The sequence below is a fragment of the Trichosurus vulpecula genome, chromosome 4 (assembly GCF_011100635.1).
Source record: "Trichosurus vulpecula isolate mTriVul1 chromosome 4, mTriVul1.pri, whole genome shotgun sequence".
In the NCBI taxonomy this organism is placed as follows: domain Eukaryota; kingdom Metazoa; phylum Chordata; class Mammalia; order Diprotodontia; family Phalangeridae; genus Trichosurus; species Trichosurus vulpecula.
Genome location: NC_050576.1, coordinates 26341068 through 26365316, shown reverse-complemented (window position 1 = coordinate 26365316; position 24249 = coordinate 26341068). Strand labels below are relative to the sequence as shown.

The 24249-nt window shown below is 56.0% G+C and overlaps 1 protein-coding gene across 1 annotated transcript in view; it reads right to left on the bottom strand.

Annotated features, from left to right (window-relative positions):
• The window catches only part of NDC1 (NDC1 transmembrane nucleoporin), a 34349-nt gene extending 12884 nt beyond the window's left edge, over positions 1-21465 (bottom strand). Inside the window, 15 exon segments of the mRNA XM_036757784.1 lie at positions 318-566; positions 1267-1428; positions 3473-3554; positions 5342-5434; positions 6275-6407; positions 8155-8206; positions 10733-10841; positions 12651-12789; positions 15100-15274; positions 15681-15782; positions 18288-18408; positions 21027-21263; positions 21265-21355; positions 21357-21438; positions 21441-21465. Coding sequence (XP_036613679.1) covers positions 318-566; positions 1267-1428; positions 3473-3554; positions 5342-5434; positions 6275-6407; positions 8155-8206; positions 10733-10841; positions 12651-12789; positions 15100-15274; positions 15681-15782; positions 18288-18408; positions 21027-21263; positions 21265-21355; positions 21357-21438; positions 21441-21465 — 1852 coding nt within the window.
• Between the last annotated feature and the right edge of the window lie 2784 nt (positions 21466-24249).

Below are 24249 nucleotides of genomic sequence, written 5' to 3'. Positions count from 1 at the left end.
GCTGGGGAAGGAGGCTCCCGCCATCCCTGGAAGTGGCCCAGGAGAAGGACCCTCCAGGTGCCCTCGCCCCAGACCTCTCATTCTCCCCCATGCTGGGGAGCCCCGCGCCCCCACCTCTTCCAGCTCCATCACACATGTTGTCCTCCCCACTAGAATGGAAGCTCCTGGGGGGCAGGGCCTGTCTGGCTGTCTGCCTGTCTATCTGTAGTCCCAGGGCTGAGCACACTAGCTGGCCTAGAGTAAGCATGTAGTCACTACACACTGACCTGGCCTCTAGTCAGATGTAGGACAGGACAGAAAAGCCAGCCAGCACTCACCTGTGAGTGAAGTCCATAGTCTGGGGCCTCTTCTAGTCAGCTGGGGACTCGGGGGGCCCTCGTACACAGGGGGCTTGAAGTCTCCCATCCCCACCATTCGGTTCCCTACATTGTCACCAAAAGGAGAGCTGACCGGGGCGGAGGTGTCAGGAGAAGCAAATTTGGAAGAAAAGAGGGACGCTTTCACCAGCGACGGCATCAAAGCCTTCGACATCAGATTGGCCTTGGGAGTCTGGAAGGCAATCTCTTCTGCAAAAAACCCAAACATGCATGCGTCAGTGAGCATTCCCCTGCCCCCGAGGACACATTCTCCGAAGCCACCTCCTACATGCGGTGGGTGTCCGTTAACGAGTTGTCTGAAGCAGTTTGGTGCACAAGCATAAGAGACCAGAGCCTGGAGAAGCACCAAAAAACTCCACAGAAACCTGGGGAGACTCTGGTGAACCCACGCAGGGGGGCATTAGAAGGAGAAAACGGATGCGCCCACAAGAATGTGAACCCCAAGAGGCTATAGGGACGTTAACCTGACAGTAAAACAAGCCTCCTGCCTCCAAAAGAAAAGGTGGGAATGGGGGGCATGACAGGGTGGGGCAGGGCACAGGCAGTCTCCAGGCCTCCAATCCCAACGCTGCTGTGCTGGCTCAGCCCAGAGGACCAGCGTAACCCACAGGCCACCTCTTTCCCATGCGGTGCCCTGGCTCTTCAGCCGGTCCCCAGAGAGCAAGCCTCATCACTGGGCACAGCGTGTGGCAAGCTTGGTGTGTGCTGCCTTACTGCGGGACCCCGAGCCATTCCAGCTCTCCAAGCCTCAGTTTCTCCTTCCATAAAATGGAGATAAAAGGTACACTTGAGGCAGCAAAGCAGCCCATGACAAGAGGGGGACAGCAAGGTGGCCCACAGCAAGGGTTGGGGAGAGCGGTGGGGAACAGCAAGACAGCCCGGGGGGTACCTTCCATCACAGGTGGCTTTTTCGACTCCACGGGGCTGGGTGGGGGCTTCACTCGTCCATTGGTGGCAGCCGCTTCTTGGAACATCACGAGTTTCTGAGTCAAGTCGTTCAGCAGAGCCAAACACTCACGAGATATGGCCACCCAGTTGTGGGGGTGCCCCCCTAGAGAACAGACAACAGCCTTAAAAACACAGCCAACACCCCCATTGAACATGACAGAGAAAAACAAGGGCACAGCCTCAGGGCTGGAAGGGACCTGAGGTCAGCTGGCCCAGTCCCCACTTCCCCTGGAAGCCTGTGGACAAAACCCAGACGAGGGCAGCAACGCCCCCTGCAAAGACCAGCACCCTCCCACCCCTTCCCCTTCGCTCTGTCCTTGGGGGCCAAGCTGAAGGAGCATGTCCACCTTCCAAATGCCTGACATAGCTTGTATCTGGCCTCCCCCACCGCCACACTGAGAAGGATGGTCTCAAGCTCAGTATTCCCACTTCTTTCCACAGATCCTGACAGGGTCTGGCTCTGCAGTGCCCTCATCTTGCTGACTGCCCTTCCCTGGATGCCTTCCAGTGTTTCACTGTCTTCCCTCAAACGTGGTGCCCATAACTGGACACAAACTACTCTGATGGCAGCAGAGTGGGGGTCTGGCAGCATTCCTGCCCGGCCCAGCCGCAGGAGAGACTTTTTGGATTGCCAAATCCCAATGCTGAGTATGCTGACTCCTAGGACTACAACCCCCTCTCCGTGTTTTTTTCCACACACATCACATCATTCCACACAAAGAGCTAGACTTCCTCTCTTCTAGACTTGGGTTAAAAAACCCTTAATTAGCTGTACCAGGATAGGGCTTTGCATTCATCCTCACTAGGTTTGGCCCACCACTCCAGCCTGTTGAGGTATTTTGGGATCCTGATGCTGTCATCTCTTTTTCCAAAGTCTTCCTCCCTAACCATCGACCCAACTCCAGGGTCAAAAGGATCTCAAAGGCAAAAAATTTACTATTTTACAATAAAAAGCCCTGAAAAGTAATTTAAAAACAAACCCAACCCTGTGCAGTAGGCACAGATATTTTTACATCTGAAGTCCATGAAAAAGACCAAGGCTGACATCACCAGCTGCAATAAACATGCTGGAAGCGAAGTCCCCAAAGGCGGCCACATTTAACGAGGGGCAGGCCGGCACCCCGAGGCCCTCCCACCCGCTGGAGGTGACCTTGTGGGACAAGGCCGGTCCTCCTGGAGGTTTCCCCACATCCACTTCCACGTGACGGGCCGCTCAGGCCAGGCCCCGCTCGCACACATCTGCCCTTCCATTAACCCCCCTCTCTTCAGTAAGTCTCCCTGCTTCTCATCATCTCTGGGTGCCGGAGCTGCTCCGTTTCCTTATTGATGTCACTCAAACACCAGACAACAGGCCTCACAGTTGGGGGAGCGTGGCAGAGGGTCAGCACCCAATCGGGGTCCTGCAGGAAAACCCTCCTCAAGCTGGCCTTTCCCTACGGAGCCAAAGAAGTCGCTCCTCAGGCAATTCTCAGGAACAATCCCACCCTTCTGGCCTAAGCTTCGTCCTGGCATCAGACAGGGCTAGCCCAAATCATGGGATAAACCAGTGTGTTTGGAAAGGCTTCCTCCAAACCCAGCACTTCCTCCCTGGCTGACCTTGGCAGGCTTCTTCCCCTCCCTAAGCCAAGGGCCCTGGGGACCCTTCCACCTCTACAGCCAGACCCCAGGGGTCTCTCCAGAAGGAGGCTCTCCTTTTCCCTAAAACTGTCTAGTTAATCATTTCTTTGAGAGGAGGAGAGATAAAGAACCAAGGAGAAAAATAAAATGTTTTGGTTTCAAAACCTTTCCCTGATGAGTTCAATGCTACCAACACTGGACTCCTCCCAGGTTGCTCACCTGCAGTCATCAGATCTGGCGGGCTCCTCATTCAATGGACCCTGATAGTTTATCTTGAGAATGGCTACTGTCATTTTTAATGCTAGCGCTCATGTTTATGCTGCTTTCACTTCCAAAAAGATCCTTCAAGAGCCTACCCTTTATGTAATGAAGACTTAAAAGAGGGGAAAAATCTGTTGAGCCCAAGTTAACTGAGCACCAGCCAAGGCCCCAAGGCCAACAGGAGGGAGGGGCTCAGCAGCCAGGGCAGGTGCATCGGGGCAGAACTCTCCCCCCCCCATCCCCGTCAGGTGTAGGAGCCTCTAAGATACCTGGTTGGCTGAGACTGAATACTTCTTGTCGCCTGGAAGGAGAGTACTGAGACAGCAGCATGAGGTCCTGCAGAGCCAGATACTTCGGGGAGACAGACAGACACATGCTGGTTAGGGTCGGAAAGCCCACGTGCTACAGGGTGCCCCCAAATGTACCTGGGGACCCCCCAGAGAATGCAAAGTGACGTCTGGGAAAGGAGCAACCCAGAGAGTCCCTTAAACCTGGAAGAGGCCTTTTCTCTTGCTCACAGAGAAATGAAATAAGCCAGGATCCTTCATCCACTAACCAAGGCAATTAACTAGGCCTGGATTCTATAGTGAACCCTCCTGGGAACATGGGAATGGCACACCCGATTAAGAGCCCAGCCGGGCTTCGGGGCTCTGTGTGCCTCCAGCATGTCAGCAGGCAGCCCACCCTGCCCGCCAGGCGGACCTTGGACAAGTCACTGGGCCGCGCTGGCCCTGCGCTTCCTTCCAGCTCTCAGCCTAGAACCCCAGGGTCTTGAGGTGCCCACATCACTGTCTCGTTCCCGTAGACACAGATGTCTTTTTGTTTCTTCCCAGTGTGTAACTAATAGAAGAAATACTTGCATACAAAAAATCTGGGCTCAAAAACCCGAGTTATCACTCCCACAACAGACTCTGGAACCGTGGAAGCCCCAAAGGGACTCACTGGTTGTTTGTCCCACTCACCAGAATATGGCTTCAAAACCTCCCCCCCTCCACCCCCATTCATCACCAGCCAACGCCGACCATCCACTGGCAGCAAAGTCAGCAACCATACCCAGCCAGGGTGTGTGCAAGCCCAAGCTGGCATCTGTAAGAGGCTACCCACTCCCTGGAGCTGTCAGTTTAGGGGAGCTCCCCTGGGAGGGGGTCGGTCTCCATGAGCCTCTCACGGTCACAGCCGGTGAGAGGAGGCTCCTCTGTTTGGGATTTCTAATGTGAGTGACCCTGAACAAAACCAGGCTGATCCCCAGGGGCTTGCATGTGGAAACCTGCTCAGAAGACCCTGTTTGGTGCCTGGACCATCATCTGTACCAGGAAAGGCCCACCGAGACACCTCGGGCTCCAACTCCTCCCCAAAGCTTCTGCCACAAATGCAAGCCACACTTTTTACTCATTGTCCAGCAACTGACCGGGGGCTGAGCTGGTACCACTCGACTGAATCTCTCTCTCTCTAAAGTGTTTCAAAGTTACTCTTCCATCTTATCCTTAGATATCATCTTCACATTTATCCAACTGAACAGTGGCTTATGATATGACCAGTCAGGCGGGAGGCCCTTGGAATATAAAACTAAATAAAGGCCAGTCCAACAGCTCCTGCCTTTGAGGTCTCACTATCTGCTGGCAGGGAGAAGGGGATGTCACAATGTCAGCCTAGGCAGTGGGCCATTAGAACAAGGGTGTGGGAAGGAGGAGGGAGGAACCACACCCTGACTGCTAACACCTGGTGCCAGAATGGGAAGAGCAAGGGAGCCCCTGAGAGCCCGGATTCTAGCCCTGCCTCAGCCCTGCACCACCTGTGTGGATCCACTGACTTTGAAGAACTCCTCCAGCTGCCCTGATCTCCCCCAACACTGTGAGCCAGCACACAGGAGGCCCGGAAGACCTCATGGAGGAGGGGCTGTGGGGTTACACACAAAGAGCACGGAGGGCATGCTAGCACCTAACCAAAGACAAAGGCTGGAGAAATCTCTCCACATCCACAGCAGAACATGATCAGCTGAGGAAGGTGTGAGCCCAAGGGGGATGTAGAGCCAACCAGTCCCTGGAAAAGCTAAGACAAAAAGCACCAGACACAATCCAATTCCTGGGAGAGGCCAGCGGGCTGGGAAAGTGGAGCTGGCAGAGGGTGGTAGCACATACCTTTATGATAAGCGGGGAACTGCCATTTAAGACTTTGGGTAAGCATTCCTCTGAATCTCCTGTAAACATGGGCTGAACAGGAAAGACGTGAGCCTGAAATCAGAGAAGACGGAAGAGAAAATGAGCCACTCATCTGTGCCCAGGCAGCAAAACTAAGCCCCAGTAACTGCTATTAGGAAACCCAGATATCTGGTAAAGTCCCAGCCCAACGGGACATCTGTGGGTGCCCGTGTGCCCAGGAGATCAGCCCCCGGCCCCCCCATGGCCCACCAACTCCTCTGAAGCCACAAGGAGAGAGAACAGGCCAGAGCCCCCTGCTTAGGCAGCTCTCACAAAAGCTTTTATTTTTGCCTAATGCCTCCATCTTATAAAATCTCCTTTTAAAAATTCACTGTAGCAAGGATAACAACCTTGGTGTATTATCAGTAAGCTCTGGTTACAGGATCATAGGTACTTTTTGAGTGAGAAGGCACCTCAGAGGCCATCGGATGCAACCATCTGCAACATACCTGACAAGAGATCAGCTAACCAACCCAGCCTTGGTCTGAAGGCCTCCAGGAAAATGAAACACTCACTTCACTTCAATTTCCAAGCCCTCCCTGCCCCCAAACACCTAACCACTCTACGTTATTAATGTAAACATCACTATGGAGCCCAACCCCAGGCCCTGTGGGGCTGGCAGGAGGACACTGAGAGGGAACCAGTAAACACAAGCAGCGGGCACTTTCCGAAGGTGATTCGAGGCACAGATGGCCATGAGGACAAGAAGCAGTACTTTGCTCAGTAAGTCAATGCTTTCCAGTCCCGTGATCTCCAGGGCTCTGGGCAGCTAAGACTCAACACAAAAACCTGCCCACAGGAAATCAATGGCCAGTTTGGAGCCCCCAAAACTGCCCGCAGACGGAGCCTCCAGGGCAGCCCTTCGACACTGACCTCCGTGGCATAGATCTTGAAGAGCACCCAGGTGATGTACCAGGTCACCAGAAGAAAGACCCCGCAGAGCCAGACATGGTAGAGCAGGGAGAGGTCCATGAGCCCACTCAGGCTGTCCAGGGGAGGCTGCTTTCTGTGAAAGACAAGGAAGGCCCCAGTCAGCCTCTGCCGTTGTCAGCAAGAAGTCCAGTGGTCAGGGCCTGGTGCTCAGCCCAACGGGGCGAGGAGCACATCTGGGCCAGCACCCTTGGGCTCTGGCGGTTGGCCAGAGTGGGTCACTCAGGGAGGGAGGCTTCTCAGGTGCTCTTGGTGGACACGGACCTGCCAAGCACCCAGGGCGGCCCAAAGAGCACAGAAGCCCTCTGACCGAGCCTCTGAGTATCCAACATTCCTGATGTTTACTCAGGAGGCCCCCTAACGTCACATCTGTTCTTCCAGATAAACTCAGTGGCCCAACCCCGGCTCCCATTCTCAAGTGAATCCATGAGCTTTCTTCCCCAAGCTCATGGGCATCTTTCCACTTCTTTTAAACATTCCAGCTGGTCTGAGTCATTCAGACTAACTAAGAGGGAAGTTACAAACATTTAGTAATGGGCCGCTACTTCTGCTCTGTCTGGAGAGGCACTGGCCAAGGCAAGATGATGGGCCCAAGGAGGGATCCCTTCCCAGACGGCCTCTCACCAAACACCAGAAGCTCCTGATGTCAGAGACTGAAGGATGCCTGCCACCAAGCCCATTCTCTAACTAAATGCCTTGAAGACCATGACTGACAATCACCGGCAGAAGCAATGGGAAGTGACAGCTGCACAAACAGCCATAAGAGCATCAAGGAAACACTTTTGAAATAACAAAAATAAATGAGATTTTCAACTGGAGGATCACTGGACTCCCTTCTGCAGCCCTGTGACCGCCCACAGAACACCTGAGCACCCACTGTGTGCTTGGCCCTCAGTAGGTGTGCCAGCCAGGACACGGAGATGTCTACCAGGTGCCCCCAGGCTGCCATCTTGATTTGCCCCCCTCATCCCACCAGGGTCTGGACTATTGTCAGCAGTAAGATTGAAGCAGAAAGAGTCCTGGCTCTGGAAAGGAAGGAACATGTGTTTACACCACACCCGCCATGCTAAGGGCTTTACGAATCCGGCCTCATCTGATCCTCATAAAAACTATGGGAGGTGGGCGCTATCATGATCCCCACTGTACAGATGAGGGAACTAAGGCAAACAGAAGTGAAGTGATTTGCCCAGGGTCCCATGGTTTGTAAGCATCTGAGGCCAGGAAATAAGGGAACTGGACAAGATGAGCTGAGGCCCTTTCCAGCCCAAGATCTAGGACCCCATTGTCCAGTAACATTCAAAACCTGCCAACTGTTCCCTACTACCTACTAAGTAATTACACTCCTTAACTGCCTCCCCTAGGCCCCACTGGGCCATCTCCACAGGCTGGGCTCCAATTGCCCTTCTACTCATGGTCTTTTCTGGATATACAACCTCCACACCTTTGCTTAGATGCTCCCTCTTCCTGAAACACTCTCCCCTTCCACCTGCTGAATTTCTCCCCACCAATCCAGAGCCTTCCCCCAGGCAGGCTTCCCCCCAGACAACCTTCCCAGGATCTCTGAGGCTAGGTGAGCTAACAGAGCCTGCCAATTATCTCCTCTCCGACACTTCTCTCACGCTGTGCTGCTGTGATCTAGTTACAGGTCCTGCCCCCTCCACCATCCAGAAGGCCAAGAACTCCATGTTATCAAATATTCCCAGCCCTGTACACAGCATGGGAAAAGGGGAGAGGGGGCAGGCAGGGAAGAAGAGGAAGACAGGAGGAGGAGGGGGCAGGGGAAGAGGCACAGGAAGGGAGGGGGAAGGGGAAGGGTCACTCACTCATCTTCCTGGAGGTCCATCGCAGTGCTGATCCACGCTTTGGGGATATGGCCTGGAGGGAAAATACACCAAACTGTAAAACTGGGCAGCCCAACTGAGGCAAAGCCACAAGACCCTGGAATGCAAACACAAGACTCCTGTGTCTGAAGGAGGACGGAGCTCTGAAATCTTAGACCCCATCAAAAACAGAATCCCAGGGGAGCGTCCATAGTGCCTCCAGGCTGGGAGAGAGGACAGTGGGTTTAACAGGAAGACACAGTCTTTGGAGAGAGGCTCTGTCTGCACTCCCCCAACATCGCCAAGCTACCCTCTGCTTGCCAGCACCAGCCACAAACATGCTGGGCAAGGGGAACCAAGAGCAGAGGGGATTCAGGTCCCAGGCAGCCCCTAACCATGCCCTGCTGCCACCAGAGGAGAGGTGGGGGGGTGCCAGCCTTTAAGAGCGACCTGGGACAATGACAAGGGCCCAGCACAGAAGGAGTCAGCAGAGAGCGCAGCACCGGCTCAAGCCGGCCTCTGGCTGATCTGTATGCCCAGGTATACAGAAGGAGCTTAACAAATGCTGCTCGATTGATTGGGTTGTGTCCTGGTTCCCCAACTTGTGAAATAGAAATAGATAACAGCTGTCCCTACAGACCTGCTTGGTAAAGAATGAAAGATCACACGGTGCCTGTGACGTGCTTTTAAGTCACAGACGATAAGGTCTCTATCAGTCATAAAACAAAACAAATATACCCATGTGCCCTGGTCTCTCAAGATACCCCTTGATTCAGCCACCCAGCTCTCCCTGCTTGAGGAGCTAAAACAAGGGAGGACACAGAGGAATCCCGGGTGTAGCTTCTGCTTCTCTTAGTACAGAAGAGTCACAACTGGCATCACTCAAGCCCCTATCTGGCACCGCCAGGGAGAGCCCCCGGGACCAGAGGGCAGTGAGCAGCCAGGGATCAGGGCCCCCAGCTGGCACTGCCAGGGAGAGCCCCCAGGACCGGAGGGCAGTAAGCAGCTGGGGGTCAGGGCCCCCATCTAGCACCGCCAGGGAGCCCCTGGGACCGAAGGGCAGTACCAGCTGGGAGTCAGGGCCTCCACCTGGCACCACCAGGGAGAGCTCCCAGGACCAGAGAGCAGTGAGCGGCTGGGAGTCAGAGCACCGAAGGGGAAAGGGTACCTGTGGGAGCCCTCACTTACTGGGTAACCCTGGCAAAGACACCTGACCAGAGAAATCGGCATCACCAGTTGAGTTGCACCTGCCTCCGTCCCAAGGCTGGGTGGGCATGCCCAGGTTCCCATCCCCAGACACCAGCACCTGCTAGCAGGGTCATTTTTCCCAGCTGGGTTGCATTCACAGGGCAGGATGCACAGAGATGCTGAGCCCACGCTGACTGGCAAGGCTCTCCTGGCATGGAGAGAACCTCCAGCATTGCCGGGTGGTCTACAGAAACCCCTGGTGATGGCAGAGAAATCACAACTGCCTGCTATTCTACAGGTACCCTGCTCTCAGAGGGCATCATTTTCTCCAGATTTCAGCTTTGATCAACAGCAGGGATGACAAGAGAGGAGGAAAAGCAGATGGGCTGGGCCTGTGGGCCTCAGTCACATCATCCGTCACCCCTCTGTCAAGTGAGGTCACCTCTGAATGGCTGTGAGACAAGGGTGGGGAAGAGGAGGAACAGATGGAAGCAAGGGTGGGCCTGGGGGGCAAGCCAGGGACAGGCTGCGAGCAGAGCTAGGGAGAAGACAAAGGGGAGAGGATAGCCCAGTGTACACAGTGAGAGGGAAGGGGCATGAGCCTGGTCCTGGGGGCTCACGGCTAGAAGGGATCCCCATTTACAGCTAAAGTGCCTGAGGACCAGGAGAGTTCAGGGACTTGCCCAAAGGTAGCCAGGCCTCGATGCCAGGTCAGGACCCCCAGCCCAGGCCCTTTCACTATCGCTAGTTATGTCCCTTGCTTCTGAGCTGAGCTGAGGCCCCAGCCTCCTCCCAGGAATGGACACTTCTGTAAATATTAAAGACACCAGACTAGGCCACAAGTGAGGGGCCCTGCCCCAGAGCTCTGCCAGGGCCCAGCCTCTGTCAGCCCCACGAGGGGAGGGAGAAACCTCAGTAACAGCCCTTTCTCACTGCGATGCAGGCCAACCCAGGGGATCAGGAAGGGGTCAATGTGGCCTCCATCACCCGAGCTGCATAACCCTGGGCAAAGAGCCTCCACACAGAAAGGAAAGGGTGGAGCTGGGAGCTGGGAGACCTTCTCCAGGGTCCCTTCCTGCTCAGACCTCCTTGCTTCCCCCACCTCGAGGAGTCCTAACAAGAAATCAGAAAGGAATGGATCAAAAGCACCTGGTACCAGAAGATGGCACAGAACCAGGACTGCACCATCAATCACTAGTCTAGGACACCAAGTCAGGGTCCTAAAGGGGCGCCAGTCACATGATGAGCATGATGGGCCCTGGGTTCCGGGTCCAGAACAGTCATCTGCCATAGCAGATGTGGAATAAACATTTGCTCAACGGGTGAAATGGCATCTTGACCTCCCAGGAACAGAGACAGAAGGAGCCATCCATGAAGGGCCACAGATCCTTACCCAGGAAATAGTAGAGGCCGCAGAAGTTCCTGACCAGGTACAGGGATTCTACGGCGCTGTGCCTGAGGAGCAGGGGCAGAGCTCTCCTGAACCGCAGGAACTTATATTGCTGGAGAGAAGGAACAAAAGAGGCAGTGGGCAGAGTGCACCAGCACCCCACCCCACAGGCCCCCAGGGGCTTCGTCTGGGCATCCAGACAGCACCCACCCCTCGGGGACAGGGGAGCGACAGCTGTCAGATGGTGACAGTCATCGGGTCCTCAGCTCACACACAAGCCTCTTGGCAGGTGAGCCCAAGCTGGACGGCCCAGAGGGAATGTGCTGAGGAATCCAGCAAACCCCTGAGGCATGCCTACTGTGCACAGGGGCTGGGCCTAGAGAGGGATGAGATGAGTGGGACCTGGGCCGTCCTCCAGGAGCTCCCAGCCCAAGAAGGGAGAACCACAGCAAGGCAGCACCAGGCCCTGGCCAGCCCCCTCCCCCAAGACGTGACTTTATCCCTTTCCTGTCTCTGGGCCTCAGTGATGAAGAGAAGCACAGCACCTGCCCCCCTCTCACCTGTGGGTGAGAGGCTCTGCAGACTTTCAGGGCCCCTCCCTACAAGTGTTGGTGGATGCTAAGCCTACTGAGATCAGAAACCCGATTAGGGAGCCACACATATTGAGAGGAGAAATTCTGAGGAGAGCAAGGGAAGGCAGCTGAGATGATGGGCAGGGGGTTTCAGTCAGCCATTAATGAGCTTCAACGAGCTGCTCAGTCCCTTGGAATCTGTGTCCTCAGCTGTAAAATCAAATGGTCTCTCTGGTTCCTCCCTTCTCTAACCTTCCACAGTCCGTGGAAGACCCAGGGGAGGAAACACTGAAGGCAGCAGCCCCTTCTCCTCGAGAAGACAGAGGGGACTCGCCCGGGGGTCACACACCACCACATGCCAGAAGGGGGGGGGGGGATAGCAAAGCAGAGCAGAGAGGGCCCAGCTCAGCTCAGAAGACAGCCCATGACCCAGGGGAAGACGCCTCGGGCACCAAGAGCCCACTTTTTTCCCAGAAAGTTTCAGTTTAGCATTGGAGCTAATGCATAGCTGGGGGCCCTGGCCCTCCAGGTGTATGACTCTGCCCTCCAGACTTTACAATAAAGAGATCAGAATGCCCACAGAATGGAAGCATCTGGAGGGCAAGGCCTGGCCCATCCTGCACCTTTCTATCCCTGGTGCCTTGCACACAGTAAGCACTTAATAAATGCTTTGCTCAGTGAATAGACAGACAAATCACCCCCTAGAGGAAGAAGGGTCCCTAGAGACACTTTGTGCAGGCCCCTCTTGCAAAGATGAGGGGAGGAAGCTGTCCAAGGTCTCTGAGGCAGGTCTAGACCCTGGGGGTTCCCCTGTGGACAGAGAGTGTGGTATCTGGAGACAGCCAGCTCTGACTCAGGATGGCTCTTCAGTAACATCTGGAGTCAAGCTCACTGTTTCAAAGCCGATTAAATGTACTTTGTGACCCTGGGCAAGGCTGCCTGTCATGTCATTCCAGGGCAGTACCTTCATTGCAGACTTCTCAAAACGAGGCCCCCAACTCTTCCCGGAGAGCCACAGGCTCCAAAAAGCAAGGTTGAGTCACAAGACTCCGTGTGGCCACCAGGTGTCCTAAGTCAGGATGAGCTCTGCCCACCTGGGCCCCCTCACTGCACTGGCCATCCTGGTGGCCCGTGGGCCTCTGCCCCACCCTTCCCCTCCTTCATCTTCAACCCACTTAGAGCAGCCTCCACACCTGGACCAAAGCCCCTGGAGGCAGAGGAAGTCTCCTTCCCAAGGGGAGCTTGGGCTGGAGCAGCAGGCCAAGCTCCAGCCACTGGAGCTACAGTGCTGACCTTGGGAAGGTAGCCAGCAGGCAGGGGCCACAAGGGGAGTCTGAACCCCTTCTTACCTGTATGATGGGGAAGGGCAGGTAGTTCATGTTGTTCACAAAATACAGCAAGCTGTAGCTGTAGCCCATAAAGGCTCCGGCCAACAAGAGGAAGAGGTGATGCTCGTTCAAGCAGGCCCGGGCGGCCTTGCTGTCCAAGCTGAAAGGAAGCAGGCAGAGTGAGGGAGAACAGAGGGGGCAGCCCACCCGGCCCCCACCTGGGGCATGGACAGGAAGCACTGAAGGGGAGCACCCACCCAGAGCAGTCACAAGGGAGTATCTTGAGTTAAGCCTCCAAACCAAGGGATGCCCGGCACAGCCTGGCTTCAAACTCTTGGAAGAAACGCTCTGATCCTGAGAGCAGACAGGCCAACAGCCAGCCATCCCTAGCCGAGGCTCACCAGCACTGAGCTAGCACCACATCTGCCTCACGTGACAAACTGGAACCCCTCTTCTCTGTCACTTTGAATACTCTGGGGGCTCAGAACCCAGCCATCCTCATGGTTCTGGGAGGGCACAAGGAGCAATGGATGTGGGGTTCCCTTTCCCTCTCATCCTTGGGCTAGCACTTCAGGGCCCTGAACATCAATTAAAACAACTAAGAGACCCTGAGCAAAGACAGCCACATCTTCAGGGAGCGTCTAACCTAGAAGCAGCGCCTAGCACAAGTGGCCCACCCCCTGCAGCTGCTACACAACCACCGCTAACCTGGGGCTGGGCTCTAAGAGGGGCTGTGGCCCCCCAAGGCACTCCCCAGTCCCAGCCAGCAATGTGCTCTCTCCTCAGTCAAAGACATATGATCTGCTCACAGGCCTCTACATTTGCTGGGACCCACTCAGGCCACTCCCCCTGAGACAGCAAAGCCTCCAAGAAACCAGAGTCCCTTCCATGCCACGAGGAAACATCCAGGGTGGGAGAAGGGGACACCACAATGAGTTGAGGCAGAAGGGGATGGGCGAATCACAGGCCCCCAAGGTCAGTCAGCCCTGCCCCACCGTTTGAGACAGGAAACAGGCCCAGAGATGGAACACATACCCAGAGTGCTCTTTCTACCTCCTCTCAACCTCAGTGGTCTCATCTGTAAAATGGGGCTAAACATGTTTCCACTACTGCTCTCACAGGGCTAGCCAGTGTGACAATCATATAAGATAACTCAGGTGAGAAGCCCTAAAAGCCCGAGCAGCCGTGTCCACATCAGCTAAGAGACCTTTCCCACCAGAGCCAGGAAGGGTGTCCCCAGGGGAGGCCCTGGTCCCTCACCGTAAGTACAAAGATTAGGGAGCACAAAGTCAAGCCAGCCACGTCAGAGCCCCCATCTACCTGTCACTGACACCCGGTATTCGTCAGCCTGAAAAGAAGATGAAGCTTCTTGGAAGGGATCAAGAAAATTAGGATAACTAACCATCTAGAGACGCTCCTGACCCCAGGGGCCCACAGTGGCAGTGTCCTCGATCACAACTAAAAATTTACCAAACCAATGGCATTTCTGACTCTCAGGGGCCTTTTACTCTATGGCCAGACTGCCTCCTTTTGGTTTCTGTATTCCCCAACCTCCAGCCCTTCTATCATGGCATCAGAACAAAATATTCTGGAGGTCTGAAATGCTGGGAAGAGGCACAAGTTTTTGCCATATCAATATTTACATAAAAGAAGTTCTCCAAGCTGTTCATTACAGTGCCTGAGCCTGGTAGCAGAGGAGGGCTGAGAAAATGTGCCCACCTCTTTCTTCCCTGCAGAGGTGGAGGCCATGGGTAGGGAACCCTACATACACTGTCACTGACTGGTTCTGCTGAACGGCTTTGTAAATGGATCTTTGTGCAGCTGTTACAAGGGAAAGCTGATTAGACAGGGGTGGGGGGAGGACACATCTGGAAGCTACCTACATTTTAAAGAGTTTTGAAGCACCACTGGAGAAAGGCCAGGTATAGCAATGTCTGGAGAGCCTCATCTCTCCCCTCCGGCCTCTGGGCCCTCTCTAAGCCCACCAGGTCTGACCCGCCGGGGAAATCTGTGAACCCCTCTCTGCAGAGGGAGGCCTGAGAGATGCCAGCCCTGCCGCTCCTTCACCCCTGACCAAGGCGAGGACAACAGCGGCAGACGAAAGCGCTCCAAGCTCACCCACAGCTGTTCCTCTCTAGGACATTTCAGTCAGTCCTCGGTGCCCTCTTCATCCTTTCTGTAATCACCAATCAAAGCTCTCTCTTTAACCTCTTGTAAGAGACAACCCGATATGCTCCTACGTACTTTACAGGACCATCGACCTAGAGCCAAAGGGACCCAGAGGCATCGAATCCAGAGCCCATCTTACGGTCAAGGGGCCTGAGACCCCAAGGTCAGCAGCAGAGCCAGGGTCTGACCCAGCCCTCGGGCTCCACGGCCCCACCTCCTGAGCTACCAAGGTCATTCAGAGCCTACAGAGTCTGTCCTCCCCAGGAAGTCCAGAGACACTTTCTGTGGCCCCCGCCATTACCTGCCAGAGTCGGTGCAGGGCACAGCCAGAACGTGGTACTGCTCCTTGGTCATCACAGCAGCACACCACGCCATCAGCATGCCCATGGCCGAGTGCACCAGGGAGTGCATCACCTGCTGGGGGTGGACGATCTTCCCAATCAGTGCCAGGCGGGAGCAGGGGATGGACGGCGCCACTGCAGAGAGAGCATCAAAGTCAACGGGGGAAAGAAAGGCCCTGGATCTTTCCCAAGGCAACACTCCAGGCCCCAAGGAGGGCCGAACGAAGAGCCCGGCACCTGGCTCAGGAGAGGCCTTGGGACAGCATCCAGACTTCTCCCCCTCCTGACTGACCAGAGCACTACTGACTGAAGGGAAGTCTCCATCGTGAGACTCAAAATCACTGCACCCTGGACCACATGACATCCGTGGGCACGTACTCACAGTGCACCAAACACACACACACACACACACACACCCACACACACATACACACACACACACACACACCCACCCACACCCCACACCCCACACACACACACACCCACCCACACCCCACAAGTATAATCAACAGAAACTCGGCCTGCCTGAAGCCACACTCACCTGTGTAAAACTCAACATTGAAGATACTGATAATGACGACCACCACCGACAGCAACAGGAGGTAGAAGATGAGGTAGGGGCCGTACAGATCGTGGAAGGCGTCTACAATGGGAGAGAGGAGAATTTGTGACATTTCATCTTTGAGCGTCACTGGGCCCCAGCCCAGAAGGCCAAAAGGTCGGTTTCACACCTCGGACACAACCAGCCCCACGTGCTTGTGGGCCGGTCCGGTGGTGGGCACCTCAGGCGCCGCGCTGCCCAGCTGAAAAGCACTAAAGCTCCTCCGGCGGCATCTGCGATGACCCCAGGCAGCTCACGCTGCAGTTCAGTCACCCTGCCACGCCAGGGCTACCTGATCGATGCCTGGGCATGGCGCCGAGAGCTAAGGCTGTAGGTTTGGGGGGGGGGGGGGTCAGGAGGGCACATCAGCAGCCACCACATGGGCAGGGCAAGGGCTCAGGAGACCTGACAGGGGCTTGTATGGCCAGCCAAGGGCCAGAGGGCCAGCCGCCATCCCACCTCCCAGCCAAGATAGCAAGGAAGCCAGGCAAAGCAGAGATGAGGAAGGAGAACGTTCCAGGCACGGTGGACAGCCCATGAAAATGTCCAGAGGCAGAGACAGAGCATCATGTGTGAGAAACAGCAGCAGAAGGGCTAACAGGTGGCCCAATGGAGAGAGCGCTGGGCCTGGAGTCAGAAAGAGCCAAGCTCCAACTCAGCCTCAAACACTTACTTGCTGTGTGACCCTGGGCAAGTTACTTAGCCTGCTTGCCTCAGTTTCCCCATCTAGCTGTAAGGATCAAATGAGATCCTCGTTGCAAAGTGCTCAGCCTAGTTCCTGACACGGAAGGAGGGCTCTCCAGTGCCAGCTATCATTGTTATTATTAATGTCACAGGATCTCAGAGAACGTGGAGGGGTGTAATGGTAGGGTACATTGGGGCAGAGGACTTTCTATCTGATCCTGGAGGCAACAGGGAGGGAGTCAATGGTGCTGAGTGAGGATGGCCTGATCGGAGAGAGCCCCGAGGGGCAGCCCCAGCAGCAGCAGAGAGCATCCCGGAGCAGACACACCGAGGGATGTCACCATGATGGGCAAGGCCTCACATCCCTCTGCTCCTCACCACAGCTTTCATCCCTAGAACCAATATCTGGCGCACAAGAACCTCTCTAAACCAAGTAAATTAGTTACAATTTACTTCCCTGCAGGCACAGGCCAACAGGCCTCAAACAACATTCAGGGAGGCCTACTGATCGCCACTGACAGGCAATGCTGGTTTCTGTCCTGGTATTCCCTGTGCCTAGCAGGGCCTGGCACATCACAGGGGCCTGAACTAAACAGACAAAGAGGAAGGAGGCCTCTGGCCACAAGCGACTCCACTCGCCCTTCTCTATGGCCCAAGAAATAACCTGGTCACAGGCACTCAACTGCCCTCCCTGGACCCTCTACAGGGACTGCCCCCATTTCTTCATCTGGATCTCAGGGAGACAGGCTAACCCAAGCCCCCCTGACCCTCTCCTCCAGCCCAAGCCGCACACACGGCTGCTTTCCTAGGGCTCCTACACTCTGCAGCTGCTCCAGACCAAGAGTAAATTGGTCGAGTCCCCATCAAGGCCTCCTTTTCCCAACAAGAGCCGAACTGAGCCTGAATGAACAATGTGACCTTTGCCCTGAGTCTGGTCTCCGTCTGTCTCTCCTTTACTCGCTGGGCTCTGCTCACTGGCTGTGACTTTTGTCAATTTGGTTCCCCGTCATCCTCACTGCTCTTTAGGCGTTTATGGTGACAGGAGGCATGGCACTGTAGGGACTGCCCAGAGGCATGAGAACCTGCCTCTGAGCCTCGTCAGCTGCATGGCCGTGAGCAGATCATCTCTGAGTCCATTTCCTTGAAGGGGGGTGACTGCCACAGGATGTGAGAGTGGGGAGGGAGCCCCTCAGCTACCCATCCCACCTCCACACAAGGTCAGCCTCCTACAGTGTCCCCAGCAAGGGGACACCTCTAGGACAACCGAAGGATGGAAGGAGAGAGGGTGCGGTGCCAGGCACCCCAGCTCTGCTTAGAGGAAGCACACCTGGACTGGACACACTCCCTCGAAGAGTTTAATATTCTCTGTATTTGAGCCTCTAGATCTCCTTCTTTAAAAGAACAAAACAGAAAAGCCTTTGTAAGCAGCTCTTCACTGATTTTCCCTTGGTCCAGTGGTAAAATCACAGAGTCAACGAGTGGGGAAGGATCAGGGGCACCCTCATGAGCCAAGCCCAAAGACCCCTGCCACATGCCCCCAAACACAGCTCCAGGGGCCAGAACCTTCTGGAAGAGCACCAGACAGGGCCCAGAGGCCCACACTCGGGAGTCCCCCAGACCAGGCTTCTCCTCCACCTCAGACGGCGGCTCCCCAGCTGTGGGACAACATGACCTCCTCTGGAAAACCAGGCAAAAGCCCTGCACCCCCAACTCCAAGCTACCCAGGGCTTTCTACAGGCCAGGCCACATCCTCCTCACTGCCTGATGAGAACAGGAAACGGAGAATCACCTAAAACCACCTGCTTCTCCGCAGCCACTGGGGGGGCACCGAGCTGCTGCTCTGTCCCCTGTAAACCAACCCACCTGAGACCCACTGGATGGGATGAAGGAGGTTGAGGCTGCTGAAGATAATGAAGGCTGTGGTACAGACGGGCAACAGCAGGACAGACCAGACCATGCTGGTGGCTATTCTCCAGCCAAGAACCTAGGGCAGAAACCACAATATCTGAGTCAGGACAAGAACATGAGAGGTCCGAGGAAGCTGGACCCTCTGCCTTCATGCTGTGTGCCCAAGCTTCACAGTGTTTACAACCACGTCCCCCATGAGGACAGCTCCCCATAGGCCACAACTAAGAATAGGATGTATGGCTACGGGACCGTGTCAGGCCGGTTCACAGCAAGCCCAGGGGCCATGATCGGTAAACAAATACCTGGCAAAAATAGAACGTGGAGCCTGCCCTCTGACCTTCTCCTTCGGAACTAAGCTCACTGCCGGGTCAAAAAAATGCCCTTTTTAAATGGCTCCATCTGTCCCTTCACCAACTGGCCAAACACCACCTGTGCCCACGAGCTCGGCTTTGGGCACACATGGCATCTACAAGGGCACACAGAAGCGTGGAGCACAGCATCAGGACCGTTTCCTTTCACGTAGAAACCTCCCAGGAAAACCCAGAGAAGCCTGCAGCCAGGGGGCAGATGCAGCCAACCTAAGGACAGCCCACAGGGCTTCCACGAGCCAGACAGAGCTGTGCGGCAGGCAAGGGGCCGCAGGTCCAGAGGCCCGGGGCTGCCAGGAGGGCTGTCCTTTCTGAGGGACACTCTCCCACCTGATGAGCCCCGCTGTCTACACAAGTGCCCCAGAGTGAGGGCAGGCCTGCGCCGTCCCCAGGGCCAGGCATACAGGGGACCCCCAGTTCTGAGTGACCCCAGATGGTGGGACTACCCAAACCCACTGATGGACCACAGCCTCCCTCCTCTCAATGCTACTCCAGACTTTTCCCCAAACCCTACCACAGGATGCACCCAAACCCCCCCTTCTAAACGACTGGAACTGAGAGAAGGGCGAACAGACGCACAATTCATGAACAGAGGCGGGTGCTCTTCCCTGTCACAGAAGGCACATCAATGAATCCTTCTGTGGGGGTAGCTCTGAGCAGCACCCCCTGCTCTTGCCCCTGCCCAGGTGGGCTTCCCTCAGCCTTCCCAAAGACTGTCAAGAGCCTGAGGTCTGTCCTTGCCTTAAGCCAGAGAGTTCTGGGGGCCCTGGACATGACTGGGCACTAGGCTCCAGGCTTGCAGGGGGACACATGGGAGGGGACAGAGATTGGCCTCAGGCCACAGAGGAGGTATCCAGCACAGCCTGGAGCCTCAGCTTCCAGAGGGCCTCACCTCAGCCTCCCTCTGGGGCCCACCAGCACTGCTGGGCAGTGCCACAGGGCATGAGCACCCAAGCATGGGTGTGTGAGAGCAGGTGCAACGGGGTGGTCTACGTGCCCCTGGGTGCACACACGTGGACGCGTGGGATGGTGTGAAACTAGCTGTGAATGTGTTTGCACCCGGAGGTTTCTACCAGTAAGGGCAGGAGACACGCGTGAGAGGCGGGGAGCAAAGCAGCCCCTGGCTGCTCTAAGAGCGGCCTGAGGGCCTCAGGCTCCCAACCCGAACCTGGGCATCGCTGACCTCATCAGGCCCAAACGCCACATGCAGAGGTGGCTGGACTCCCCCAGTCCCAGCTGCGGGATGGGGAGAGCTGCTGAAGGCAGAGCTGAAAAGGGATGTGGCCGCACAGGGAAGGGAGATGGGCATGGAGGCCAAGGAGGGAGGGGGCGGGGGCAGAGGCAGATGTCCAGCACGTAACACTGACCCTTCCTGGTCACTGTCTGGACAAGTAAGGGGAGGGAGAGAGCAGATCAGAGAGGATCCTGAGAGCGAGGGAGCCAGGTGGACGACTGCAGGCAGAAGGACAGCTCCGTCCGAGGTGACCACAGAATGAAGCCTAGACTGTAAGCCCCTTGAGGGCAGGGTGTCTTTGGCCTGCCCAGCGCTTAGCAAAGTGCCTGGCACACAGTAGGCACTTAATAAATGTGTATGGAATGAATGAGTAGGTCATATGGGGGGGGTATCCTGGGAGTCACCAGAGTACAAGGACCACCCAGAGGCTGTGGGGGAGGAACAAGGCAGGGCAGGGATCACAGAGAGCCCTGCATCTGGAGCCAAAGGGCCTGGGTTCAAGTTCTGATCAGCCCTTCCTCAGGACCTCTGCTGGATCTGGGGGCCTCCAAAGTGCCTTCCAGGTCTAAGGAAGAGAGTGGACAAAAGTGATAGAAGCAAACAGGCAAGGGGCAGAAGGTCGGGGTCTGAGGGCCAGCTCTCCCTGGGCTGTCTGTACACACTGGGCCAGGGAACCTTCCTGGGCCTCAATTTCTTCCTCTGTTAAATAGGGGGGAGTGGTGTGGATGACAGCCAAGGTCCTCGGGCCAAAGGGAGGAAAGAGGCGGAGGACTGGACGGGGGCAAGGGTCAGGATGGACAGAAGGAACAGGACGGACCAGAGGGACAGAAGGATAGTCCAGAGGGACAGGAGGAACAGAAGAGACAAAAGCCCAGCCTGGAGCAGAGGCCCTAGAACCGGCCCCAGAGAGAGGTCAGGGCTGGAGGCTGGGGTGGGGGAGGGGGCAGACAAAGGCCTTTCCTAAAGTTTGCAAAAGAACCCCTCCCCCCTCCCCTCCCCGGCCCGGGGGAAGAGCGCGGCCTGGCCCCCATGCCCCACCCCGACCCCCACCCCGCGTCCCACATGCCCGCGCCCGTGCCCCCCGCGGCTCACCCGCCAGAGCAGGTCTCGCTCCACGCTGGCCGCGGAGCGGGCGCTCCCGGGGCCTGGGGGCTGGGGCGGCGGAGGCGGCGGGGGTGCCGGGGCGCCGGCGGCCGCCGAGCCCGAGGCCGTGGCCATGGAGCCGGCAGGAGCAGGAGCAGGAGCAGGAGCAGGAACAGGAGCAGAGGCAGAGGCAGCAGCAGCAGCAGCAGCAGCCCAAGCCGGCCGCCTGCCTGCCCGCCCGCCACAGCCGTTCAAAGGAGGCCGGGCCGTGCGAGGACCCCGACGCGGACCGGGCTGCCCGCGGCGCCGCCTGACTGGAAAGGTCGCGGGGGCGGGGCATGCCGGGAGCTGTAGTCTGCGCTGCCGCGCGATGCACGCCGGGACTTGGAGTCCCCAGCCGGCAGAGAAGCAGGAGACAGACGGTAGTCGGAGCGCTGTCTGCTCGCATAGGCGCTCGATGCGCGCAGCACTTGGAGCTTTCCCGAGGGGACTCGACGCACTAGCTGGCATGCTGAGAAGTGAGGTGAGCGAGGAACGGAGAGGTAAAGAGAGTCGGCCCGCCTCCGTCCAGCCTGCCCGCGCAGTGCACTCTGGGACTTGGAGTTTCCCCGAGGGGATGCAGTGCACGCTGGGACTTGGAGTTTCCCCCAGTTGAAAACGCAAAACACTAGCATTTAATGCCCCTACAAACCTCCTCCCGTCTCTCTTTCCTTTCACCTCCCTCCATTCCTCCTCCTCCGCCCCCGCCCCCCCCCCCCCGCCATCTGTCTGTTTCTCTCTCTCTCTCCCCCTCCCCTCTCCCCCAGCTCTCTGTCCTCCTTGTGCTCTCCCGGACTTAAATCTCTGCTCATCCTCGGCTCCTGTGGGGCCTCAGTTTCCACATCTGTAAGATGCTTGAGGACATCAGCCGGTCAACATGCATTGATTAAGCCCCTGCTGTGTACTGGGCACTGGGACTCTACAAAGAGGCCCAAACCTCCCAGCCTCCAGGACGTTCCAACCTGTAACAATGCATCATCTGTGTCACCCCCAGCTTGGCGGGTCTTTGCTTCTCCCCACTTTGTGCCTGGCACAGGGCTTTCTCCACCGTCCTAGATCTTCAGGAAATGTGAATAGAATGCAGGAAGCTTCGTGGAAGACTGTGAAGTGGGAAGAGGGCTGGGTGTAGAGTCAGAGCCAGGACCCTGGACAACCTCTCTGGGTCTCAGCTTTTTCATCTGTAAAACCAGAGGCCACCATAGATGGACTCTGATTGCTTCCCACTTTAAATCCATAGTGGAAGGCTGACATCTTCTTCCTTCAGAACTCCAATACGCAGCCTGCTGGGGTGCTCAGGAAGGCCTGGGGAGGGGAGAGAACACCCACGAGGACAAAGGGAATTTTGTCACAAATTCAAATCTCACGAACTAAATCAAAACTTCCAACCCGGCACATAGTAGGTGCTTACTAAATTTGTTGATTTGAAGTTGATTTCCTGACGTCCTTCAGCTTCCCGCTGCCCCTGATCCCTGAAGCCCTAATGACAGTGATGGCGGGGAGGCTTCCGTCACACCTGTCCTGAGAGGAGGGGGTGGTAGCCTTCACACAACATACCACATGCCCAGGAGATTCTTGTCCCCCCAGCTAGACTGGCATCCTTGAAGTCAGGGACCATCTATGGCCCACCTCCAGACCCACCTGGCCACCTGAACATAAGAACTCATATAGTGCTGGGAAGGTAGTGAAGTTGATGGCTCCCCACCCTCCCCAGTGATGGAGAATAGCCATGTGCCATTGGGCATCCAGCCTCCAATGCTGAAGAAGCATGGCCCCAGGCAACAGAACCAGAGGGTTGTAGAGCTGGACTCCATCACTCTAGGAATGAGGAAAGGCTTCTCCTCCTGTCCTCTGGTCTCACCACATTTGAAGTACCCTGGTTAGTTCTGGGTACAAGTTTGGGAATCTGTCAACAAGCATTTACTGAGTGTCTACTGTGAGTGATCCTCTGGGGCTGCAAAGACACAAGCCTGACAGCCTCTGCCCTTAAGGGGCCTGACATTCTACTGAAAACAGTCATATACAGAATACGGACAAATTCCTAACACAAGGGCAGGAATTGGGAGAGGCCCTTGTGAAGGTGGGAGCCCTTGAGCCAAGGCTTAGGAAGGGGAGAGTTCTGGGTATGAAGCAGAGGCGGGATGATGTTCTGTGGAATGTCAGGCATGGAGAAGCAACATATAACTAGATTACAAAGATGGGCAGAGGCCAGATTTCGAGGGTTTAAATGCCAAAGAGAGGGGATATTTTAACCTAAGGGCCACAGAGAATCACTGAAGCTTCACAGGCAGGGACTAGCCCAGGGAAAGACAGTGACGGGCCTCATGTTCCTGCCCAATGTGAACCCACTGAAGAAGTTCAGGACGTTTAAGCTGGAGAGGAGAATACCATGAGAGCTCCCATCAGATATCCACAGGACTCTGGGATGGACAAGGGCATAGACCAGTCCCAGGTGGATGAAGACGGCAAAAGAAAGGGGTGCAAATTGCGAAGAGGTCCATGGAGGCTCGATATCAGGAAAACCTTGTTACCTGTAGTCAGCCAGGTGGTACAGAGGGTGAAAGCACTGACCTTGGAGTCAGTGAGACCCGAGTTCAGATCCTGCCTCTGACTCTCACTAGCTGTGTGACCCTGGGCAACCCTAGACTTGGCTTCAGCCTCTGTTTCCTCATCTGAAAAATGGGGATAAGCACCCACTTCACAAGGCTGGTGCGGAGACTAAATGAGAACACACAAGCAACCTGAAAGCATTACGCAAGTTATCATTATCGTAAGAAGTCGCTTTGCCAGCTGAGAAGGGATGACCTAGGGGCCTCACCTGAGGTTGCCGAGCAAAATCCCAATGACCACTGGTCAGGAATGCTATCGAGGGGATTCATTCCTGTTCACTCCTGGCCTTGGACTCGAGGGCCCCGGGGCCCCTTCAAACTCAGGCTCTGTGAGTCAGGGCTGACCTGTCCAACGTACACCTCCACGCCCGATGTCCTCCGTCCCACCCTTCCTATGGATTCCCTCTCATGGCTGCCACCTCCAGGAAGCCCATCCTGATGTGCCCAGTCACTACTGACCTCTCGGATCCTGTCCTTTCGTTCCTCTTTATAGTGCAGTATCAAGTAATAATATTATAACTGAGTGACAAGCATTTACTAAGTAAGGCTCTGGACATACAAAAGCACAGAAATATGGGGGTAGGAGG